At 47.0% G+C, this 21,712-nt stretch overlaps 1 protein-coding gene across 2 annotated transcripts in view; it reads left to right on the plus strand.

Annotated features, from left to right (window-relative positions):
- The window catches only part of LOC309346838 (solute carrier family 2, facilitated glucose transporter member 5-like), a 39,376-nt gene that overhangs the window by 10,516 nt on the left and 7,148 nt on the right, over positions 1 to 21,712 (plus strand). Inside the window, exons 1-7 of one of the 2 annotated variants that reach the window (XM_081871081.1) lie at positions 7,656 to 8,306; positions 14,579 to 14,677; positions 15,119 to 15,279; positions 16,321 to 16,445; positions 16,616 to 16,768; positions 18,407 to 18,532; positions 20,259 to 20,446. In XM_081871081.1, coding sequence (XP_081727207.1) covers positions 8,253 to 8,306; positions 14,579 to 14,677; positions 15,119 to 15,279; positions 16,321 to 16,445; positions 16,616 to 16,768; positions 18,407 to 18,532; positions 20,259 to 20,446 — 906 coding nt within the window. In that variant the 5' untranslated portion in view covers positions 7,656 to 8,252. Of the gene's footprint in view, positions 1 to 7,655; positions 8,307 to 14,578; positions 14,678 to 15,118; positions 15,280 to 16,320; positions 16,446 to 16,615; positions 16,769 to 18,406; positions 18,533 to 20,258; positions 20,447 to 21,712 lie in introns of those variants that run through there. The other variant, XM_081871082.1, reaches the window with a different exon arrangement.

Below are 21,712 nucleotides of genomic sequence, written 5' to 3' on the forward strand. Positions count from 1 at the left end.
TATCTGTCTATCCTTCACTCTGAGGTCCTGGGTTGCAACCGTTTAAAATACAACTTTAACAATAGTCTGAAACAAATTACAATCTCAGGAACAGGGTGGGTCCTTAAGACATTATTTTTTGTGTTCTCCCTCTCCAGGCGGGTGGCAACACCAGAACAAGCCTTTTCACGGCGGGCTACCTAATTGTGTAAAGCTCTCCCCAGGAAGGCACTCCTGGCACCATCTTTATCTACTTTTAGGTGCCAGGCAAATATATTTTATTTCCACTCTAATTTATTTAAATAATAAATTTTATTAAGTTTTTTATTTCACATTTTAAAATAAACATTTTACAAACTTTAAAATATCTATTGACTTCCCTCCTTCTCCTCCCATGGTTCATTTTACATATCATGCTTTCCTGCATATTTTACTAAACCATTCAAATCAGTTTTCCACTTTTACACCCATCAAAAATTATTTACTCTGTTGAATTTATCTTAGTGCTGCCAGCGTTTTCAGCTGTATAGTTATTTTCCATATATTCAATAAATGTTTTCCACTCTTCTTTAAATATATTTTCTTCTTGCTCTCTTATTCTGTGTGTTAAATCTGCAAGTTCTGCATATTCCATCGACTTAAGCTGCCAATCCTCTTTAGTTGGGACGTCGCTCACTTTCAATTTTTGAGCTAACAAAACACAGGCCATGGTTGTTGCATACATAAATGACCTTTTCTGACACCTAGGAATTTCTGTCTGGAAAAAGGATCCTGGTTTTTTGAGGAGAAAGTAGTTTTAAACATCATTTTTTCAATTCATTATAAATCATCATTTTTTCAATTCATTATAAATTTCCCAATATACGTTTACCTTTTCACATGTGCAACTTTTCACTCGGAGTTTTGGCCCCTTATTTAAGAATCTTAGCCAGAAGAATCATAGAATCAGTGATGGCTTTCAAGTACATTCTGTAGCAGATAGGCAGCTCATACAGTTGCTTTAGCACAGGTGTGATATGACAGGGGGAAATTCAACAGCAGGGCTATTTCCCAGCGATGGAGGAAGCTGCAGCTGTTGCTCAGTCCAGTTTGCAGGTTCCTAATGCATGGGTCCATGTAGCCAAGATGCCTCCACCCAGGAAAGGGGGTAGCTGGTTCACCTGCTGAAACTGGTAAAAGGCGCTTTGGACCACAAAGGCTACCTGAGGCGCCAGCGACAAATATAGATCAGGGTATACCTCCCAGCTATGAATCTGCTCCTTCAGGGGAATTGCAAATCCACCAGGTGGTTTGCCCAACTGATGCAGCTTTTTCCATTGCTGGGAAACAGAACTACAATTTACTGTATTTTTCGCTCTGTAAGACGCACCAGACCACAAGTTTTGGGAGGAGGAAAACAAGAAAAAAAATATTCTGAATCTCAGAAGCCAGAACAGCAAGAGGGATCTCTGCGCAGTGAAAGCAGCAATCCCTCTTGCTGTTCTGGCTTCTGGGATAGCTGCACAGCCTGCATTCGCTCCATAAGACGCTTGCTCCATAAGACGCACACACATTTCCCCTTACTATTTAGGAGGGAAAAAGTGAGTCTTATAGAGCAAAAAATAAGGTACCGTATTTTTTGCTCTATAAGACTCACTTTTTCCCTCCTAAAAGGTAAGGGGAAATGCGTGTGCATCTTATGGAGCAAATGCAGGCCGCACAGCTATCCCAGAAGCCAGAACAGCTAGAGGGATTGCTGCTTTCACTGCGCAGCGATCCCTCTTGCTGTTCTGGCTTCTGAGATTCAGAATATTTTTTTTCTTGTTTTCCTCCTCCAAAAACTAGTTGCATCTTGTGGTCTGGTGCGTCTTATAGAGCGAAAATTACGGTAATTTCTGCCTGTAATCATACTACTTTTGATAGATGAACTGTTTAGTTAAGTTTTGGAAATCTTTTTCCAGAGCAGAGCAAAGAAAAAAGAAAATAAAAAAAGCCATAACTGGTGATACAGGGCAGATTTCAGCTGCAACACAACCCCATAAGAATTAGTGGTGGTTCCATGATTCAGAGCTGGGAAGTCACATACCAGCCTGGAATGTATTATAAAGTAATTAAGTTCAGAGGAGAGAAAGAAGCTGGCTACAAAGCAAAAGAATTTATTGGCCTCTTGTAATCCTTTGTGCTAATAGGGTAGGTTTTCCCTCCCTATCACACTTCCTGGCTTTGAGGCAAAAAAGAAGCAAATGTGAGAAGAGATGGCAAGATTATTCTGTACTTTCTTCTTCTTCTTTTTTCCTTTTTCATCCCCATCATCACATTGATCACACAAGCCTAGTTTTTAAAGGAGGAAGTTCAAAGGAATAAGATAACAGGATTCTATGAAGCAGTCAAATTACAATCTACCAGGAAGTGCAGCACAGCCACTTGTGGGTTTAAATCAGACTAAGGATGTTGATCGGAATATAGGTGTCAATTAGCAGCCTCTAATGCCAGAATATCTGTGCTGTCTCTCACTCTTCCTTGTGAATGGTTCGTTTCCCCTCTGCACGCATTAAAAGATCATCTCAGCACTTATCGCCAAGCTAAGAACATTAAAAAGCCTACTGCCTCAGGCCAGTGGCCCATTAGGTCTAGCATCCTGATCCTGTTGTTCCAGCTGGAAGATTCAGGACAAATAAAAACTGTTGCTTTTTCATGCGGAGCAAACTGTGGAACTCACTGCCACAAGAGGCAGTGATGGCCACTAATGTGGATGGTTTTTTTTCCTGCTCCCTTCTGAGGTACTAGCCATAATGCCTATGTTCTACCTCCATAGTCAGAGGCAGAAATGCTTGTGAGTAGCAGTTTCTGGAAACCACAGGAGGGGAGGCAAGTTTTCTTGCACTCAGGTCTTGCTTGGTCACACTGAGAACAGGAGGCCGGACTAGATGGGCCACTGGTCTCACCCAGCTGGCTCTTTTTATATAAGTTCTACACAGAAGGCATAGGGTACAATTCCGGCTCATAAAACTATTGAACTTGCCTGAGATGGAGTTTACTCAAAAAACTGATGGGCTTGTAAAATGCAGTGGTACCCTGGGTTACATATGCTTCAGGTTACATATGCTTCAGGTTACATACGCTTCAGGTTACACACTCTGCTAACCCAGAAATAGTGCTTCAGGATAAAGAACAGAAATTGGGCTCTGGCGGCGCTGCAGTAGCAGGAGGCCCCATTAGCTAAAGTGGTGCTTCAGGTTAAGAACAGTTTCAGGTTAAGTACGGACCTCCAGAACGAATTAAGTACTTAACCCGAGGTACCACTGTAAACTGTAACTCGCTGGATCATCACCATGTCATGGTGAGTGGGCTTGCACGTTCCTATGACCCAAGGGAGCGAAGCCGTCGGGAGTCTGGTACTCCCAGCAGGGTCACCCAAGGCGGTAAGGTCAAAGGGGAGGAGATAGGAGACAGACAAAGAGTGATGGAAGAAGTCCTCAACGGCAGAACAGGCAGAAGATAACAAGCGGTATGTGAAGGCGGATGAAGGCTGCAGCAGATAAGAGCCTGCAGCTTGTCTTGACACTCATGCCATCCGAAGACTGTGTGTTGGTCAGGGTGCACTGATCTGATGAACTGATGGGCTTGTAAAATATGCTTGGCTTGATTTGTAGCTATAGTATAAACATGGGCTTAGGATTATATCCAATGCATGTCCTACTCAATTGAAATTGATGGCCGTGACTAATTTAGGTCTATTGATTCCAGTGCGTCTGAGTAAAATTTAGTTGCATGCAACTGATATAAGTAAAAAAACCTGCTCCTTTTCCCTTATGGGGTATCCAAGAGCCCATATAGAGTCCTTTTGTAGGTTCTCTATCGGTAGGAGAAAATAACAGACCAACCAGAGACAAAGCAGCTAGTAAGCCTGATCTTTTATTAACTCTTGCAACAGGGTGCTCCCCCACACGCAGGAGAAAGGAGGAGGACCCAGAGCCATGCGTGCAAGCCCTAATATAGACATTTTAAAATGCCCGCCCTGGAGTCCAAGACCACCCCCAGAAACAGCATACATATATCACAGAAGGGGTGTAGCCCAAGACCAGATACATCGTACCTACATCACAGAAAAGGCGGTCTACAACAGAAATCTGAGTGCTTTGTTTTTACCCTACGGGTTACCTGTTAATGGTCACTTGACTGGATTACCTGGGGAGATTACCTGGGGAGCCTGGCTATTCTTTTGTAATCATAATACTTAACTCCTGAGACAAGTCACAGGCTCAGCCTATTGACACCTTAAATGTGCCCTTAAGGCAGGATTTGTGAGGACAGAGACAATGGGGAGGTTTCTGCATTTCCTTCGACCTTGTAGAGAAATATTTGAGGTGACTGAAAGAGTCAAAATGGCTTTAGGACTTTTCTATGGGTTTCAGACATGTGGTTTATATATTTATATATGTGTTTTCTTGGTACATTTATGAACATTTATTATATATGTATAAGACCTAAAAATTCTTATAGCAAGTATAAACATGGGCTTAGGGTCGTATCCAATGCATGTCCTACTCAAGAGCAGGCCCATTGAAATTGATGGTCGCGACTAATTTAGGTCTATTGATTCCAGTGGGTCTAACCTGAGTAAAATTTAGTTGCATGCAACCTTTAGTATGTTTTGGGGGTTGTAGCCAATGTTAGATCTATGCCGAGTAGACCCATTGGAGTGGATGGACATTGCCTTCCAGATGCAACTGGACTACAACTCCCATCATTCCCCATATCCTGGGTCTGATGGGAGTTGTAGTTGGGAGGACCACAAGCTCCGCATCCTGGCTCTAAGCCATCCTTCCCTGACCCGGCAGCCTCCAGAGATGTTTTGGACTACAAATGCCATGGACCCCAACCCAGCAGATGATACTTGGAAATCCAAAAGGGTTTGGAGGGCGTCGGGTTGATGGAGGCTTCTCTGAGCCCAAGATTTAGAAGTGTGTTCCAGGGAACACTGGAGTTCCTTTGAAAGCAGCATCAGGCATTCCTCAGTGAATGTGTAAGAAGGAATCCCGTTGGGCCCATCTGTCCCAGCCTCCTGTTTCCAGCAGTGGAGAGTCAGAGGTCAGCCAGAAGCAGAATGCGAAAGAGAGTCTCCCACGTTGCTCTCCAACAACTACAACTGGTCTTCAAGTGGTGGTGGTGGGGAGAACGTTGCAAAAGAAGACACACGTGTCCATAAAATTTGCGCATGCTTGTCTATATGTGTAGTTGCACATTTGGGAAGAATTGCTGCGGGTGACGCTGTGGGTTAAACCACAGAGCCTAGGACTTGCTGATCAGAATGTCAGCGGTTCGAATCCCCGCAATGGGGTGAGCTCCCGTTGCTCGGTCCCTGCTCCTGCCAACCTAGTTCAAAAGCACGTCAAAGGGCAAGTAGATAAATAGGTACCACTCCGGCGGGAAGGTAAACAGTGTTTCCGTGCGCTGCTCTGGTTCGCCAGAAGCGGCTTAGTCATGCTGGCCACATGACCCAGAAGCTGTACGCCGGCTCCCTCGGCCAATAAAGCGAGATGAGCGCCGCAACCCCAGAGTCGGTCACGACTGGACCTAATAGTCAGGGGTCCCTTTACCTTTACCTTAAATAGAAATACAATGCATTTCACCATAGCAGGGCGGAGAGTGTCTCCAAATGATCTGTGTGTCTGCTCAGTCCAGGTGCCAACTACTGAGCGAAACTTACCACACCCACCCACCTAGAAAGCTGCCTTATACTGACTTAGATCATTGGCTCAGTATTGTCTACACTGACTGGCAACAGCACGCCAGGGTTTCAGGCAGGGTTCTCTCCCAGTCCTGCCTGGAGATGCCAGGAATTGAACCTGCAACCTTTTGCATGCAAAGCAGATGCTCTGCCACCAAGTTATGGACTTTCACCAGTGTAAGAAGAAATAACCCTACTTAGAGTTATGTATCTTCTAACCAGAGAGGCTTTCAATCAGGGCTCCTTCAAAGTGAGGACTCAAATGCCCTTCAAACGGCCAGCCTAGTGTTCTGCAGCATACTGCTCCTGAGCCTGGAGGTTCTACTTAGCTGTGGACTATAGCTGTTGTTGTTGTTTAGTCGTTTAGTCGTGTCCAACTCTTTGTGACCCCATGGACCAGAGCACGCCAGGCACTCCTGTCTTCCACTGCCTCCCGCAGTTTGGTCAAACAGAGCCAGTGTGGTGTAGTGGTTAAGAGTGATAGACTTGTAATCTGGGGAACCGGGTTCGCGTCTCCCCTCCTCCACAAGCAGCTGCTGGGTGACCTTGGGCCAGTCACACTTCTTTGAAGTCTCTCAGCCCCACTTACCTCACAGAGTGTTTGTTGTGGGGGAGGAAGGGAAAGGAGAATGTTAGCCACTTTGAGACTCCTTCGGGTAGTGATAAAGCGGGATATCAAATCCAAATCCAAACTCATGTTCGTAGCTTCGAGAACACTGTCCTACCATCTTGTCCTCTGTCGTCCCCTTCTCCTTGTGCCCTCCATCTTTCCCAACATCAGGGTCTTTTCCAGGGAGTCTTCTCTTCTCATGAGGTGGCCAAAGTATTGGAGCTTCAGGATCTGTCCTTCTAGTGAGCACTCAGGGCTGATTTCCTTAAGAATGGATAGGTTTGATCTTCTTGCAGTCCATGGGGCTCTCAAGAGTCTCCTCCAGCACCATAATTCAAAAGCATCGATTCTTTGGCTTTCTTTATGGTCCAGCTCTCACTTCCATACATCACTACTGGGAAAACCATGGCTTTAACTGTATATACACACCATACACACCATATGTTGAAAGCACATTTAAAGCACAGGCTTTCCTCAAAGAATCCTGGGAACTGTAATTTACTCATCACAGAACTACAATTTCCAGCACCCTTGACAGACTACAGTTCTCAGGATTGTTTGAGGGGAAGCCATGTGCTTTCAGCAAAGCAACTACTCTATTCCGAACTTAAAAATGGAAAGCGTAATGCTGGTGGTCAACAAAAGAGGTTTAAAGACAACTCTCAAGGCAAATCTAAAAAAATGTAGTATAAACACCGACAACTGGGAAACACTGGCCTGCGAGTGCTCCAGTTGGAGAACAGCCTTTACCAAAGGTGTCATGGACTTTGAAGACATTCGAACTCAGAACGCAAGGGAGAAACATGCTAAGAGGAAGGCATGCTTGGCAAATCCACACCGTGATCAACTCCCGCCCAGGAAACAATGTCCGTGGAAGGATGTGTGGGTCCAGAATTGGCCTCCACAGTCACTTACGGACTCATTGTTAAAACCGTGTTCACGGAAGACAATCTTACTCGGCTACGAGTGATCACCAAAGAAGTGTATGCAGCCTGATAGATCTCCCATCCTTGAATTTTTCTAATCGACTCTGAAAGCCTTAAAGGCGAAATTTTAACTGTTCCAGACGGGGTTTTCCCATTATAACTTCTAGACCCCTGGGGAAAGAACTCTGAAACTCTGGTGCGTTTATGTGCATGCTTGAAAAAGTTTTCTTTTAATAGGCATCCACAACATCTCCCCAGAAAAGACAAAATTGCAGACAGTGATTCACCAAAGACAGATCAGCCCCAAACAGGGTTGGTCGGTGTGTAGAAACCAAGCATTTGTCTCCAGCAAAATGTTTCTCTCTGACCACACTAGTGGTGTGACGGAGCTCCAATGCGCTGCTGGAATGAATTTCGTTCGTTATTGCTCAATCCGCCCCTTTGCAAGGAGAGACGGTCTTGGCAGCCTCCTCTGCTTTCCAGCAGCAGCAAAACAACGCTTTTTTCCAAGAGGAGAGCGCAAATCGGGAGAGGGCCAGATTCTGCCGACTCACAACCAGCACCCTCAACTCTGACAGGCAGCGGCTCTCTCTGAGCCGATCAGGCAGCGTGTGCATGCGCCTCTTCCACGCCCCTTCCACAACTCTGCCAACTCGGGGCTGCTTTGTATAATGGGACGTGGGAACGCCTGCCTGCGGGAGCATGTGCTCTGCCACTGATCCTGGCTCGCAGCGCACGCCCTCCTTAAGACTGTTTGCAAACCCAGAACCTTGAAAGGAGCAAAGAGAAGCCGATCCACAAGGACAGCACGAGACAGCCATGCCCATCTCGAGGAAGTTCAGAGGGCAAACTTCACCCACTGTTGGGCTATAAAGAATATTGCTGGGTGTTCCCTGCCGCACTCAAGGTGCATGTATGTGCATATACTGAAGATCTCGCTCTCTCTATATATCTGCCTTCTTTCCATTTGGGGCATTCGCTGCAAACAGAGCAGCAACTCAGAGAACTGACAGCAGGAGCGTTTAAAATGAAGACTGAAGATCAATATACGGGCGGCGTGCCATGCGAAGGCAGGAAGGGGGTGAGTGTCTGGCTGGCAGACGACGCTGTTTCCTTGTCTTTTTCTGTGGGCATGTGGGTCGAGGGGTAAACGGGCAAAATACAGTAGAATTTTGACAGTTGCAACACAGAACCTCTTGTTTTACAACAGAATATCCCAATTTTCATGCGGAATGTTGGAGGGTGTGGACTCAGACCACAATCTGTTTGCTGCTGGATCTTGGAGACAGGCCTGTTTTTAAGGATTTTTTTCCAGGGTGTGCTGGTGGGGGGGCGGGGAGTGGCAGGGTCACTGCAAGACAGAAAAGGCTGAGGGTTTGGCGAAGGTCCCCTGGTCACAAAACCTTGGACCGGCCCCATGACATAAAGGTCCAAAAAGACACCTTGTCAGAAGAGCAGGTGGTTGTGCACTGAAAAATATTGGAATTTTATTTTTATTTTATTTTTTAGAAAAAGAGGCAATGCAGTTAGGATGTTGAGAATTTGAGGCACCCGGGTTCCAACCCTACAGACATCTTTGCACAATATTGATTGGGGAACATTTTGGCACGCTGGCAATCAGCATCCGATGTCTGAGATTCCGTTTTCTGTAGTCTTTTAAGCACTGTGCAATTTTTCCTCGGTCTGCAACATTCTTTTTTTGCTCCAAGCAAGGAGCCTGTGCATGCCCAACAGCACTGCAGAGAAACAAGGGGAGATAATCTGCCCTCCTAATTGCCAAAGGTGCAGACCTGCAGGGGTGGCGTGACTTGCAAACAACCGAACCCTGGGCTGGCAGGGTTTTTATTACTGCATGCACGCATCCATGAAGCAGCAGGCAGTTCCACAGGTGTGCTTTGAATCTCTTCACTGCTGACTGGTGATGCATGGTTTGGGTCACAGCCCTCAGAGAATGCATTGTTGGTCCGCGAAGAGGGCAGAGACATCTTGAGCCAACCCTAGGTAAAGGTAAAGGTAAAGGGACCCCTGACCATTAAGTCCAGTCGCGGAAGACTCTGGGGTTGCAGCGCTCATCTCGCTTTACTGGCCGAGGGAGCTGGCGTACAGCTTCTGGGTCATGTAGCCAGCATAACTAAGTCGCTTCTGTCAAACCAGAGCAGCGCACAGAAACACCATTTACCTTCCCACCAGAGCGGTAACTATTTATCTACTTGCACTTCGGCAGGAGCAGGGACCGAGCAATGGGAGGTCACCCTGTCGTGGATTCGAACCGCCGACCTTCTGATTAGCAAGCCCTAGGCTCTGTGGTTTAACCCACAGCGCCACCTGCGTCCCTTTTGAGCCAACCCTACAGACCCATAAATGTGAGCTTGAGACCCAGGAGCCGTTTGTCAATGCCAGAATGCCCAGCCTAAAACATGTGAAGTGAGTGCCTCTGAGCATGTACTGAGTTCCTAGTATTTAGTTCTTAAAGTGAGACTTTCCAGAGCCTGATTTTAGGCAGTTACGCTTTCTGGCCTGGATGCTCGACCCAACCCAAGCCTGTAGAGGTTGGATGTGCCAATTTGGTAATGCACTCTGCACATGCTCAGAGTCATAGCATGGGGGAAGTGTCCCATTCTACCAAGAATAAATGTTGCACTTGTCGTGGTATGTAATTTCCTCATGAGAGAAGCAGAAATGTCAAGCCAGCTGTGCATGACGCATAAGAAAGACGTATTTATTCTGCACTAAAGTTGGCATCAGCCCCATACCTTTTCAAAATACCCGGAGGTCTCTTGTGTAGAAGATGACAAAGACTTGCAAGGCTGCCTTCACACTGTACATTTAAAGAGCATGGCTTCCTCACAGAGTATCCTGGGAACTGTAGCTCACAACACCCTTAACAAACTACTGCCCCAACCAGCATAGCCAATGGTCAGGAAGGACGCGAGTTGCAATTGAAGATAATTGCTCCATGGACAGTAGACCAGTCACTGGAAGTCGCTGAGATCTACTTTAACATCAGCTGAACCAGAATGACTGAAAGACTCCATAATTCAAGAGAGTAAAACCACGTTCACACCATTCATTTATAATGCTACAGTACAATTTAAACAGTTGTGGCTTCCCCCATAGAAACCTGGGGGCTGCAGTTTGTTCAAGGTGCTGAGAGTTGTTAGGAGACTCTCTATTCCCCATTTAAAGTGGTATGATACTGCTTTAAATGTACAGTGTGAATGTGACCTAAGGCTGTGTATACAATGAATTTTTAAAGCACATTATTCCCCCTTAAGAATGCTAGGAACTGTAGTTCACCCCTTGGAACTATAGTTCCCAGCACCCTTAACAAACTACAGATCCCAGGATTGGTTTTTTTGGGGGGGGGAATAATGTATAGTGGTACCTCAGGTTAAGTATTTAATTCGTTCCGGAGGTCCGTACTTAACTTGAAACTGTTCTTAACCTGAAGCACCACTTTAGCTAATGGGGCCTCCTACTGCTGCCATGCCGCCGGAGCCCGATTTCTGTTCTCATCCTGAAGCAAAGTTCTTAACCTGAAGCACTATTTCTGGGTTAGTGGAGTCTTTAACCTGAAGCGTATGTAACCTGAAGCGTATGTAACCTGAGGTACCACTGTACTTTAAATGCGTGGAGTGCCTATGTATGTTCTCTCCTGAGAGCAAATCGATCAGAAGGACTTAAGTGGAGGAAGGCTGATTGCATTTGAAAACTGACAGAAACCTCTTTTTGGTGAGAGCCATTCAACAATGGAACCAGTTACAGAACCTAGGAATTGGTGTTGGGTCTCACTTAAGAATATAAGAGGAGTCCTGCAGGATCAGGCCAATAGCCCATATAGTCCAACATCCTGCTCTCGCCAGTTGTCTTTGGGGAACCCCCAAGCAGGCCTGAGCACTGAGGGCTGTCCCAAGTTGATAGCTATCACTGCCTTCTGTGGGAGGGAGTTCCATAGATTAACATGTTATGGAAAAATCTAGGTGCGAGGCTGCTCAGTCACCCAGCTTGTTGGCCAGAGCCCACGGGTCCCTGTGGAATAAAGGAAGGAGTCCAGCCACCAACTGGAGCAAATAGCTGTAGACCAAAGTTTGCGTGTCGAGGTCCCCAAGCAACCCCTCAAAATAAATTCACAATTCACACATAATTTTTTTTAAAGGTTTTTGGTATAATTTTGGCCACTACTTTATTAAAATACATAATCTGTGAGTGGTTGCTTAGGCATTGGTTAAGACTATCTGTCCCCCCCGCCTGGGACAGAACTGACTTTCCGAACTCCCTTGGAAGCCAGTGAAGGGAAAGCAATATTGGGGATCAGTTGAGCTGAGCAACAGGCCCTCACCCAACCTGCTCCCCAGGGCTTGCCGGCCCTGGTCCCATTTCAGGGATTGGACGAAATTGTGGCAAGCCCCTGGATTCCTTTAAGGGAATTCCCTTCCACACCACCATTGGAGGGGCAGGCCCAGCCTATCCTTACCCCTCCTCCACCAATTTTTTATAACCAATGCTTAACCGCAACCTTACAAGTTGTGACGAATTGCTAAGTAGTAGGCAAAAACCAAATGGCACCAGCCAATCAGCCAAATGGACAAAATTCCTACTAGGCCCCTGCCCCAACGGCAGACGACCCCATGACAGGCATAGCAAGGTCAACCGGAACTCAGGGCGGGTGGGCGGGCGATCCGATACACTCAGCGAAAGAGAAAGCAAAAGCTGAGTGCCCCAAGATTTAAAGCCTTTGGTCCCACCCACCACATTGCAACATGCAATTTGCCCCAGCAACCCAACCACCCAATCGTTGCCCCAGGCCAACTCACTTTTACCTGCCTGGCAACAGAGGGTTGGCTTGGCAGACCCCACCGCAACACGTGCTCTCATTTCAGGGAGAACACCCTTTATTGCGCAACGGGTTCAAAGAAGAATTTTGAACCCCGAGGATGGGGTGACAAGGACTTTTAAAAGTTTCTATCTTACCTCAGCATACAGTTCATTAAGCATCATCACTACATCATTGCTACATCAGAAAAGGGGAGGGTTATACATGATAAACATAGGAGGAATGTGTTGGGGCAACAGGCAGATACAGGATATGTATTGGGAACTGTACATTCTAAGCAGTGGCGTAGCGTGGGGGGTGCAGGGGGGCCGGCTGCACCGGGCGCAACATCTAGGGGTTAGGGTTAGGGGTAGGGTTAGGGGGCACAAATCCACGGGTTAGGGGGCGCAAATCCACGGGTTAGAGGGCGCAAATTACTTGCCTTGCCCCGGGTGCTGACAACCCACGCTACACCACTGATTCTAAGCACCTACTACAAAGGGACAATAGGACTTTGGTTTGCATAGTCTGCCACCACCTATGAGTATCTTCCTGTGAGTACATGACCTCCCCTTTGAGGGATTATGGTGGGGAACAAGTGGTTTCCAAGTCCTTGGCCAACGAAGCAAATTGGCGGTGGAATGAAGGAAACTGGCAAAGGAGTTGATTTTATATGATTTTTAAAGCTAGGTAACTTCCCTGAGCTGTCAAGTCGAAACGATACATTTATGCATAATATTTGTAACATTTAACAACTTTAAAGATGTGCCCTGCTCCCCGTAATTCCCGTAACAAACTTTGTGCTGCACAAAGAAGCACTTTTCTTTTATGTCTCTTGAATCTTCCAACATTCAGCTTCACTGGAGCCCCACGAATTCTAGTGTTGAGAGAGGGAGAAAAAAAACTTTCCCTGAACTGAAAAAAATCCCAAATGCTGCAACCATCTAACTGTTGCAGTTAGGGAGGCAATGCGCCAGCAATAAATCTGCCTTCGGGGTGCTTGGGTGGGTGCCAGAATATTTCAAACGGGGGGGGGGGTGGGCAGGGAGGTGGGAGGAGCAGAGATAGCAGAAAGGTCAACTGTGGTCATTGGGAAGGCCTGGGTCCTCAATGGAAAATATGATCCGCCTTCCTGGAAGACGGGGAACGAAACTCTTTATGCCCTGGCAGTGTTTTAAAAAGCCCCCAGCTGCAACCTTGGCCAGAAACGCCACGTTGTTTATAGGCTGGTACCTTGTGATGTGGAAGGATCTTTCGGAACATGCGTGGAAAGGTCATCCATTCTTCCCAAATTGTTCAGCTAGAAATACAGGACTTTTTTTCCAGGGGTGGGGGGTGGGAGGGAGTGATGGAAAAACCCAGATTGCTTGCCTTTCCAATATTTTCTCCATGTCTTTGCTTTTTGAATGTTGGTGAGTTTGGATCTGCACGTCGCTCTGGGGCTTTTTAAAAAGAGGAAGCAATGAATGAATGAAATGACTAATCCTAATACAGTGGTACCTCGGGTTAAGTACATAATTCGTTCCGGAGGTCCGTTCTTAACCTGAAACTGTTCTTAACCTGAAGCAACACTTTAGCTAATGGGGGCCTCCTGCTGCCGCCACGCCGCCGGAGCACGATTTCTGTTCTCATCCTGAAGCAAAGTTCTTAACCTGAAGCACTATTTCTGGGTTAGCGGCGTCTGTAACCTGAAGCGTATGTAACCTGAAGCGTATGTAACCTGAGGTACCACTGTAATGGCGCAAAGAAAAAGGGAGCTGGTCTTGTAAGGTAAGCCAGGCTAAGAGATCATGCCTGGCCCAAGGTCATTTAGTGAGTGTCATGGCTGAGTATGGATGTGTAGTTAGGCTAGTTGAGCCTTTGGGTCCCTTCCAACTCTATAATTCTATTAACTTCGCATGGGACGGCAGATCCATCCTTTTGAACTCATACATGAAAAGTTAAGCTGCCATTTCTCATCACAGCAATGTGCTGTTTTGAACAGTTGGTAACAGATGTCAGGGCAACGGTGTTCTTCTAGCTTTTTCCTAACCTAAGCCATACTTTCCTGGTTTTTCAAACAGGATTAAATAGGTTCTTGCAGGGTAAATGATTAATTAATACAGAAGGTTTGCCTTCAAAGTAGGACAGAAACTTTCCTGGACCGAGGGCCGCATTCCCTTCTGGGCAACCTTCCGAGGGCCAAATGCCAGTGGTGGGTGTGGCCAGAGACAAAAGTGGGTGGGGCAATGAATGACCTTTTTTTTTTAACCTTTTGCGTACAAGGCTAGTTCCTGCAAATACTGTCCTCCATCTAAGCAAGAGGCATGATCAGAGTTCAAGGACGCATTTCCAGCCGAGGGTGTGGTCTTGGGGTGTGAATCAGAGCCAGCAAAGGGGGCGTGGCTTGGGAAGAGTTCCGAGGGCCAGATAAGAGAGGCGAGGAGGGCCACATGTGGTTCCTTGCTCTTTGCACATTTGGGATAAGGAAGGACACTTCCTGGGCTGATTTTAGGAAGCTGGTTGACCCTCCAACCACTCTCGCCTCTTCTTGCCTGCAGAGAATGACCCTCGTCCTCAGCTTGGTGACCTTCGTGGCTGCCTTTGGTTCATCTTTCCAGTATGGCTACAACGTCTCCGTGATAAACTCTCCAGAACTGGTAGGTAGAGTCTCTGTGCTCGCTCACACCTTTCCCGCTTTGCATCACCGGAGGCCAGAGATCCCTTTCTCCTCATGCAGATGGGCCAGCACAATAAACTTGCTGATTTAATGCTGCATTTTACAATGTTGCAACCCACCCACCCTGTGACCTTAGGACTGGAAAGTATTAATAATAATATAAAGACGTTCTTTGTTGATAGAACCTTGAGCACCATCAACCAGAAATGGTGAACGTTGACACGGTTTACATCAGGTAAAGGGGAAGCTGTGCCCCCCCCCGGAGGTTGTTGTACTCCAATACCCATCGTCCAGAGCAACCAGTCCTCATGGATGATGGGTTCTGTAGTCCCACAACATCCGGAAATGTGCAGGTTCTCTGTTCCTGGCTTACTTAGAAGAGGGCATTGTTAATGAACCTGTGATACCTCTCTTCTTCCAGTTCATGAAAGCTTTTTACAACGAAACCTGCTATGAAAGGAATGGGGAGTACATGAGCAAGGACATGATAACAGCCCTCTGGTCAATCACAGTGTCCTTTTTCCCGCTTGGAGGCTTCTTTGGGTCGCTTTTGGTTGGCCCCATGGTGAATAAATGCGGCAGGTAAGAAAAGTGTGGTTCTGGCTCACATTGCTGGTTGTGGTATGATGCAGAGGGGGTGCAAAGCAAGGGCAGCCAGGATAGGGCCTTCTAGATGTTGTTGCCCTAAAGGGTTTACAACTTCCCATGGCTCCTGGAAGCACCAGCCAGAAAGGAGTCTCTCTCCTGCTCCTGTCTCTGCATGAGTGCCATCTCTGACTTATTATGACTGATTGAAACACGTATGGGGAGCTGGTGACCGCACCAGATTCTTGTTGTCGGACTCTGCTGCAAAAGTTCAAAATATTGGTATAGGAATTCAAGAGTGGCTTGTGAGAGCCATGCGGTTGAGCTGGAGCAACCAGCTCAAACGTCTACCCAAGCTGAGCTTCTCAGGTAGACTGGGGAAGAACAAAGGCTTGCTTACCTACTGTATTTTTCGCTCTATAAGACGCACCTGGCCATAAGATGCACCTAGTTTTAGAGGAGGAGAACAAGAAAAAAAATATTCTCTCCCTCTCTGCACAGTGCCTCTCCAGCAAAGTGGGAGGAGAAATGGAAGGGGCTCTGTTTCTCCTCCCGTTTTGCTGAAGGGGCGCTGTGCAGAGAGGGAAAGCGAAGCGAAGTCAGAACAGCAAAAGGGATCGCTGTGCAGCAAAAGCAGCGATCCCTCTTGCTGTTCTGGCTTCTGGGATAGCTGTGCCACGCCTCTTCAGGGCAGGGGGAGCGTTCCTCCCACTGCCCCGAAGAGGCTTCGTGTGGCTATCCCTGAACCCAGGAGAGCAAGAGGGATCAGTGCGCACCAATTCCTCTTGCTCTCCTGGCTTCAGGGATAGCCATGCAGCCTGCATTCACTCCATAAGACACACACAATTTCCCCTTACTTTTTAGGAGGGGAAAAGTGCATCTTATAGATGCACGGTATTTCCTCTCAAGGTGAGGAGAAGTGACCTAGGCTAAGCTTGGCAGGACAGGTTACTCTACTATGGCATTAACCATTAACTTAAGCATGTTGGTTATATGAGATTGGTTATCCCACACCTCCCTCCCTCCCTTCCTTCCCAGAAAGGGCACCTTACTGATCAACAACATCTTCTCCATCATCCCTGCAATTCTCATGGGAGCCTCCAAGGTGGCAAAGACTTTCGAAGTGATCATCGTCTGTCGGATCATCATTGGCATCTGTGCAGGTGAGCACAACAGAGCACCTGAGCACCTGTCTTAAGTTACCTTCTTAAGAAGGTCTTCCTTTCTGGGACCTCTATCCAGACCGTTCCTCTGGGGTGGGTTCAGATACGCTGCACCCTTTTGTTGCCGTTCCCAGATTCATCTGCATTTGTCTTGCTGTCTTTTCCACCAGGCTTGTCTTCCAACGTTGTCCCCATGTACCTTGGAGAGCTGTCTCCCAAAAACCTAAGGGGGGCCGTGGGAGTGGTCCCGCAGCTCTTCATCACCATCGGGATCCTTTCTGCTCAGATTCTGGGCATGCGGATGATCCTCGGAAGCACAGAAGGTAAATGAGGAATGCATCAAATCTCCTGCTCCAATAGCATTTTATTTATCTGTTTAAAGGTAAAGGACCCCTGACCATTAGGTCCAGTCATGACCAACTCTGGGGTTGCAGTGCTCATCTTGCTTTATTGGCCGAGGGAGCCGGCGTACAGCTTCCGGGTCATGTGGCCAGCATGACTAAGCCGCTTCTGGCGAACCAGAGCAGCGCACGGAAATGCTGTTTACCTTCCCACCAGAGTGGTACCTATTTATCTACTTGCACTTTGATGTGCTTTCAAACTGCTAGGTTGGCAGGAGCAGGGACCGAGCAATGGGAGCTCACCCCGTTGCGGGGATTCGAACCGCTGACCTTCTGATTGGCAAGTCCTAGGCTCTGTGGTTTAACCCACAGTGCCACCTGCATCCCTATTTATCTGTTTAGAGAGGCTTTTTTTAAAATAAAAAACACCCCTGCTCTTCAGTCAAAAAGGCTCCCAGAACTGCTTGCATTAAAAAAAAACAAGAACAAGACAAGCTACCTAGTTCCCAGAATTGCAATCTAAAAGACATGACACAAAAGAGGAAAGGGATAGGGAGGGAGGAGGGAAAGTAGAGTGAAAATAGTTGCAGAATGTGGGGGGAATTGAATAAATTTGTGGAGGGCAAAGCTGCATACAGCTACTAGCCACAATGACTTGCGTTCTGCCTCCACCGGCATAAGCATAAGCCTCTAAATGCCCAAAGCCCTGGAGTTACTGCCTGCCAGTGTAGACAATACTGACCTCAATGGACCTATGACCTGACTCAGTGTAAGAGAGCTTCCTGTGTCCAACAGGCTGCTATTATTATCTTGTGAACTACCCTGAGATATTATGACGAAGGGTGGTATAGAAGTCTAATAAATAAATGGAAATAAAAATAGATGACTGACTTGCGCAGCACGTAGTTAAACTGTGGAATTGGCTTCTGCAGGAGGCAGCAGTGACCACCAATCAGAATGGCTTTGAAAGAGGATTAGACACATTCCAGGAGGTCAAGTCTCTAGACTGCTAATAGCCACAGTAGCAATGTTCCTCCTCCCTTGCACCCAAGGCAGTAATGCTTCTGAATTCCAGTTGCTGGGAATCGCAAGAGGGCTTCCCATAATAGGCATCTGGTTTGGCCACTGTGGGAACAGGGTGATGCGGGTGACACTGTGGTCTAAACCACTGAGCCTCTTGGGCTTGCCAATCAGAAGGTCGGTGGTTCAAATCCACGCAATGGGATGAGCTGCCGTTGCTCTTTCCCAACTCCTGCCAACCTAGCAGTTCAAAAGCACACCAGTGCAAGTAGATAAATAGGTACCGCTGCAGCGGGAAGGTAAACGGCATTTCCGTGCACTCTAGTTTCCGTCACAGTGTCCCGTTGAGCCAGAAGCAGTTCAGTTCTGCTGGCCACATGACCCAGAAAGCTGTCTGTGGACAAATGCCGGCTCCCTCGGCCTGAAAGCGAGATGATTGCCACAACCTCATAGTCACCTTTGCCTGGACTTAACTGTCCCGGGGTCGTTTGTTTGTTTGCTTTATTACCTTTTTACCTTTGGCCTGATCCAGCAAGCTCTTCTCATGTGTCTTATCCTGTTGCAGGCATATCAACATTTCTCTTTTTTCTCATGTTGCAGGCTGGCCAATTCTGTTGGGTCTAACTGGGATCCCTGCAGTACTGCAGCTTTTCCTGCTTCCCTTTTTCCCTGAAAGTCCCAGGTACCTGCTGATCCAGAAGGGAGATGAAGCGAGTGCCAAAGCAGGTAAAACACCTACTTATAAGATAAAATCTCAAATGGGGGGAGGCCCCATTTAGCTACTGAAGGTAACAGGGACCTTTATATTTCCAGCTGTCCTTTGTCAACAAAAAAATTGCCGCTGTTTTTTGTGTTGGATATATGCTATATGGTAATTTATGGCCCTGATAGGTATCTAAAGCCATTTGCACATGTTGTCATGCAACCAGTCCATGCAGAATGTAGGCACCCTATATACAGAAATGAGCATACCAGTGATATTTTAGGGAGCAGGCTAGCAGGCGGGGCCCATTACTTACATCATAGGAGCCTACACAACACAAAACACTGTTGCTATACGTAGGTTTTATTTTACTTGTTTTTTGTCTTATACAGTGGTACCTCAGGTTACATACGCTTCAGGTTACATACGCTTCAGGTTACACACTCCGCTAACCCAGAAATAGTGCTTCAGGTTAAGAACTTTGCTTCATGATAAGAACAGAAATCGGGCTCTGGCGGTGCGACGGCAGCAGAAGGTCCCATTAGCTAAAATGGTGCTTCAGGTTAGGAACAGTTTCAGGTTAAGAACAGACCTCCGGAATTAATTAAGTACTTAACCCGAGGTACCACTGTATTTTGGAAATGTACATCCAGTTATTTTCCTTTAAAAATTTTTGGCGCCCCAAAGAGAGTGGGGCCCTAAGCTATATCCTGTCTCTGAGAGTGGTAGTATATCTTCTTGCTGGTCAAACCAAAGCTATCTCCTGTGGCCTGAGCTCAGTTGTGACACAGCATCTGAATACCTGTGGGCCCTCCCAGTGATGCTGAACTCCAGCTCCTGTTGATGCCTGCAGGGGCTGATGGGAGTTGTATCCCAAAACTTCTACAGAAAGAAATGACAGTGGTTTTCCAAAGGGGGCATTACTCCCCCCCCCCCCGGGGGGAGAAGTGGGCTTGCCTGGAGGGTGCTGGAGGTGTAACTTACTAACAGCCTTTGAATCACTGGATCAAGTCCATCTATTTTTGTTGAATTAATTGAACTAGTTTTAATTTGATTGTGAATAAATGTGTGATTAATCATTACCAGGGGTGCCAACTTGGATAAAATATTGGAGAGGGGGGCAGGTAAGCCCTGCCCTACATAATTCACGCACATCATTTGAATGTCAACACCTGTCAACTTCGGGGGTGCCCGACTCCCTCAAATATTTTATTGATCGTTACTGTTTTATTGATCATTACTGTTTTAAATGTTATTGTGTTACTGTCTTCCTTAGTGGGTTGTGCAGACTGCTATTCTGAATACAGTGGTACCTCGGGTTAAGTACTTAATTTGTTCTGGAGGTCCGTTCTTAACCTGAAACTGTTCTTAACCTGAAGCACCACTTTAGCTAATGGGGCCTCCTGCTGCCGCCGCGCCGCCAGAGCACGATTTCTGTTTTCATCCTGAAGCAAAGTTCTTAACCTGAAGCACTATTTCTGGGTTAGCGGAGTCTTTAACCTGAAGCGTATGTAACCTGAAGCGTATGTAACCCGAGGTACCACTGTAATGCCTTTTATAGAGTAGCCAGACAGGATGGCACTGGGCTTGGGTCTATGGAACCGAGGACCCATAAAAGTTTAGGAACCGCTGTTGTTAATGAATGAAAAACCTTGTGAGTGGCGTGGGCTGCAGGCAAAGCCCCTCCAGTCTTTTCTGCCAGGTTCCTGTCACCTTGGTGACCTTCCTTCCTTCCTTCTTCCCATCCAGCCCTGAAGAAGCTGAGGGGCTGGGATGACGTAGAGGAGGAGATGGAGGAGATGCGCCTGGAGGACCAGGCGGAGAAAGCCGAGGGGCGGATGTCCGTGCTGACCCTCTTCACCTACCGAGGCCTCCGCTGGCAGCTCATCTCCATCATTGTGATGATGGCGGGGCAGCAGCTCTCCGGGATTAATGCCGTAAGTAAACCAGCACCCCAAGTAAAACACTTGACCATAAGTTGGGTGTGATCCGCCTCACTAGAAGGGGACCTAAGAGCAACTTCACCGTGGCTCCTGACTCTGGGTTATGCATCACGCTTCTTCCTTTGCAGAGGTACCGTATTTTTCGTCCTATAGGAGGCACTTTTTCCCCTCCAAAAATTAAGGGGAAATGTTTGTGCGTCCTATAGAGCGAATGCAGGCTCCTTGGCTTCAGCGAAAGCAACGCGAAGCCACCAAAGCGCAGAGGGAGCGCTCCCTCCGCACTCCAGAGGCTTCGCGTTGCTTTCACTGAAGCCTGGAGAGCGAGAGGGGTCGGTGCTGACTGAAGCCTTTGGAGCGCAGCGGGACCTCGCACTGCACTCCAAAGGCTTCGGGTTCCTTTTGCTGAAGCCGGGAGAGCTGCGCAGCGCTCCCTCTAGCTATTCTGGCTTTTGGATAGCCCCGCGAAGCGGCTATCCCAGAAGCCAGAACAGCAAGAGGCTATCCCAGAAGCCGGATCCCTCTTGCTGTTCTGGCTTCTGGGATTCAGAATTTTTCTTTTCTTGTTTCCTCCCCGCCAAACTAGGTGCATCCTATCATCTGGGGCGTCCTATAGAGCGAAAAATACGGTACCTTGCCAGAACAGACCAAAGAGGCCTATCTAAGCCTAGCACCCGGATTCCCATAATGCCTAATGATGGATGCTTAAGAACATAAGGAGCCTGTTGGATCAGGCACAGCCTGTATTTTATACTGTATGTTATGCTGCTTTTACAATTAAGTGTTTTAAATTTGTTGTTAGCCGCCCTGAGCCTGGTTTTTGAACCGGGAAGGGCAGGGTATGTATGTATGTATGTATGTATGTATGTATGTATGTATGTATGTATAAATAAATAAATAAAATAAAATAAAATAAAATAAAATAAAATAAAATAAAATAAATAAAATAAAATAAATAAAATAAAATAAATAAAATAAATAAAATAAATAAAATAAATAAATAAAAATATTCCCATAGGGGCATCCGGTTGGCCCCAGGGTGCTGGACTAGATGCTCCTTTGGTTTGATCCAGGAGGGCTCTACCCATGTTCTTACTCACCATTCGCTTCTTGCAAGAGAATTGGACAAATTTACAGAGGTTAAGGCCAGCAGTGATGCCTCTGAACAGCAGTTGCTGAAAACTGGAGGAGAGCAGAGAGCTCTTCTTCTGCTCGAGTCCTGCTTGCGGGTTTTCCACAGCCATGTGTTCAGCTACGGTGAGA

This window comes from Podarcis erhardii (assembly GCF_964252035.2).
Source record: "Podarcis erhardii genome assembly, chromosome: 7".
Lineage (NCBI taxonomy): Eukaryota > Metazoa > Chordata > Lepidosauria > Squamata > Lacertidae > Podarcis > Podarcis erhardii.